The 3,776-nt window shown below is 39.8% G+C and overlaps 1 protein-coding gene across 1 annotated transcript; it reads left to right on the top strand.

Moving 5' to 3' along the window:
- Nucleotides 1-1,519: 1,519 nt before the first annotated feature.
- Nucleotides 1,520-3,163, top strand: LOC119981344. Its single transcript, XM_038824439.1, has 2 exons — nt 1,520-2,246; nt 2,366-3,163. The coding sequence occupies exons 1-2, from the start codon at nt 1,884-1,886 to the stop codon at nt 2,390-2,392; spliced, it is 390 nt and encodes a 129-aa protein (XP_038680367.1). The 5' UTR covers nt 1,520-1,883; the 3' UTR covers nt 2,393-3,163.
- Nucleotides 3,164-3,776: the final 613 nt, after the last annotated feature.

Raw genomic sequence — 3,776 nt, 5'->3', positions numbered from 1 at the left:
GTAACTTTGTAAGGTGTGACACTTGCTTCATGTCTATTACCTTCTTGCGAGATGGTGTTCCATGATTGTAGGCAACTACCTTAATAATAGGAACCATCTTGATTTGATCTTATCTTTTATTTAACCATACATCTTGGGCCAATTTTTATACTAATTTCATGGCCCAATAGTGTAGCCTAAGACTTTCTACCTCTGTCAGGCCCAATCTTTAAGCCAAGCCCAGCCCGTTTGGCTATAAGAATATGGCGTAAACAATTGCCCCCACGCTAATTAGGTTAAGACTTAACCTAATTTGGTGTAATCTGGTTTGAATTTTGAACCATCGTATTTACTACGAGTCTCATCCATTAAAAATTCAAAAGACTCTGCAGCAATCACTCTCTTCTTCTCGAAATTTCTTCTATTTCCTTGAGCAAACCCATATCTCCATCAAAACCCTAACCTTCAAAAACCTTCTTTTCACCTTTGAGTCTTGATTATGACGTCTTCTTCTCTTGAATCAATGTCTCAAGATGTTTACATGCCTATTGTCTTGAGCAATACAGACCCTAGCACAACCTTGCCTTACAAAGATCTAAAGGAAATACATTGTCATCAGCTCACTGTTACCTCTATCACCAAACCACGTGCATGGTCCAAGTCAGTTGAGAACTGGGGAGAGTGGATAGATCGCTTATCTCCTACCTTTTCTATGAAGAAAACTTATTGAACGCCCTAAGCTGCTTCTGGTCTAGATCATGCAACTCTTTTATCTTTCGTTGCAGCCTTTAGTCCATCACCCTCCGTGATGTTACTGCTCTCATCAGTCTGCCTGTGATTGGTTTCGATGTACCACATCTGATCACAGCCCCGACTGACCCTAAATTTCAAATCTCTGAAGCTATCTTGAAATGCAACTCCTATTTCAAAGCAAGATCTTACTTCTCTAGTAACCCTGGTATTGAAGAACATGTTTCTTTCTTATGGTGTTTTCTTTGTCGGTTTGTTTTCTATGTTTTGGCCAACCGATCGACCAAGGAGGATCTGCCAATTGCTCAGGCTCTCGCTCAAAGTACTAAAATCGCTCCTGGACCAATGTTATTAACCCTTTTTTACCTAGCCATGGCAAACTTGACTCATCCCTTGTCATGCTTCAACCCCCCTTACAGCGGCTCATTGTGGTTGTTGCCCCTCTGGGCTTTCCACTATTTTCTTGAGCTGCGCGCTGATGCGTATACTTCTTCTGTCAGTTGTTTTTCATACGGTGAACTCATGGCCACCTGTACCTATGACCATTCTTTTGATGAAATTTACTCTTTTTCATACAATCTTCCCGTTGACCGTCTTAGCCACTTATTCTATTGTTTACCCAAAGAATGGGCCCAGATTGGCTCAATTTTCCAGTCAATGAATCCAACATGAACAAAACTGCAGCCCGTTCAATCTAGGGAAGGTTTCTTGTCTATAGGTATCTACATTTAGATATAACCTTGTGTCATCCTCGCAACCTAACCTGTGGCCTTGAATTGTATGCTCCTCAATATTGGGCCAAGCAGTTTGGGTTTACCCAAGGAATTCCTGAACCACTAGTCAAGCTTTTTAATCCTCCCAATCATCCTAGACTCTTTATTACCTCTAAAACTCTTATTATTGAGCATCAAAAATTGAATGACAAACTATTAAACTCCTTTCATTTTCAAGTGCCTCCCCTACATAGACCATTAAGAGGCAAGGCCTTTCGAACTTGGTGGTAGCGAAAAGAAAGGGAAATCTCCTCATCTACCTCAACTATCATGAAAGTTAAAGTTGTGACTGAATTGAAGTTAGACTCTGCTAAAGGTAATTTGACTTACCTGGTTATTTTGGTCCCTGCCTGAATTGTATTCTGAATTGAAGAATTCTTTATGGTACATCTCCCTGATGCACCTCATAGTCCACCATACAAGAGGCCTAAAACTAGCAAAACTGTCAAGAAGAGAGCTGCTCCCAAAAGCTCACATCCACCTAAGAGGTCAGCCCGTCTACATGCTGCCATCAAGCCTTCTTTTCAAAAGTCTTCTGGTCAAACCTTTGACCTTAGTAGTGGTTCTTCCGAGATTGATAATGATGGTGAGAACCAATCACCTACCTCCTCACTTCATCTATTAAGAGATGAGCCTCTGGAGTCTTATAGTGTTGAACCTCTCGCCACGCAATTTGTCTTGCCCTTTGGTTTCCATCAACGAGCAATCAAACAGGAGAAATCATATCATACCAAGCTTTATCAAGTTGAGTCTATCTCATCCATTCATTCAAAGCCTAGTCCTACTTAATAGCTATGCAGCTGCCATCTAGTACTTTATATGCTGAATTTTTTTTGTAATTAACCATACATTTATACCTGTAGGGTTCTGGCAGCAATGTTCCATTCTGAATTATTGAGACAATAAATCTTGAAGAGTTCGAAGACCCTTTGAGCGGTATAGACTTTGACTTTCTAGCTACTGCTACTACTCCTGAAGTTATTTTTGAAGATTCATGCTGCCATTATTTCCTTAAACAAGAACTTGACCACTGACTTGCCCGCCTTTACTGTTGAAGCTTCTGATAGATGTTTAACTGCTACAAGGGTGTTGCTGTGTGATCCTACATTTGCAGCCCCATTCAAGGACTAGATTCTGCATCTACAATCTGAGCTTCCAAACATGGTTTCTTCCTTTCAACATTTGACTAAGGAGCATACGATTTCAGCAGGAAAATGTGATGAATTTTCCCAGCTAAGTGAGCAGACTAAAAGTTTGAGAGCTAGAATTGAAACTTCAAGTGTTGAGGATGTCAAGTTGTGCCAAACTATGCTTGACCAGTAGGAAACCATTGCTGGATTGCAGCAACAAATTGAGGATATGAAAGGTAATCATTTGAACTGATGGAAAAGGCTGAAGGTCTTACTGCTACAAGGTTGATGGATACAACAAGGTTGAAACTTGTTGCTGATCAGATCTGGTTTACTTATGATGCTGTCCATAGAGAGAGTTTCCAACAACAACAGCTTTCAACTCTCTCTGCTCAATTGAATGTGGTAAAGAACATTGAATTTCCTGCATAATCACTTGATTAACTTGATTTTGGATTACTGTAGTAACTTTCACAAACCATAGATCGGTCCTAACTATTTTGGTTTTTTAACTGTTGGTCGTAGTTCGACCTTTTTATTTAAATAACTTATCTTTAATTATTACATGATCTCTTTATTACTGGATAAGCTATTGGGCCATGTGTTGGCCCAATGTTACATTCAACTTTGAGTAGAAGAATTCCTTTCCCATATAGTGGAAAAGTATCCTTTAAGGTATTTGCCACTGATGAACCTTCTGTGGGGTTGAACTTGTAGATTGCTGAGCCAATATGCATTCCTTTTCAGTATTTTGTGAATCTTAAACGGTCCTTCCCAATTAGGGGACCATTTTCCTAACTCACGATCTTTAGTGCCCAATGGTAGGATAGCTTTCCAAACCAATTGTCCTTCATGAAAGGTCTTCCTTATAACCCTTTTATTGTAGGCTCTAGCAATCTTTTTCTTCTTGAACAACATTTTGTTGAAAGCCTGAACGCGGTCTTCATCTAGTTGCTCTTGCACCATCATCATTGCCTCTGAATAATCCTCCAATCAGACTATTTTGTCTTGCCAACTTCAAAGATAGAATCACTACTTCCATTGGAAGTACAACATCATATCCATAAGTCAAATAGAATGGACTTGTGCTAGCGCTTGACCGTTTTGTTATTCTGTACGCCCAAAGAACTTCTGGAAGAATCTT

This window comes from Tripterygium wilfordii, chromosome 2 (genome assembly GCF_013401445.1).
Source record: "Tripterygium wilfordii isolate XIE 37 chromosome 2, ASM1340144v1, whole genome shotgun sequence".
In the NCBI taxonomy this organism is placed as follows: domain Eukaryota; kingdom Viridiplantae; phylum Streptophyta; class Magnoliopsida; order Celastrales; family Celastraceae; genus Tripterygium; species Tripterygium wilfordii.
This window is presented reverse-complemented; position numbering and strand designations above follow the sequence as displayed.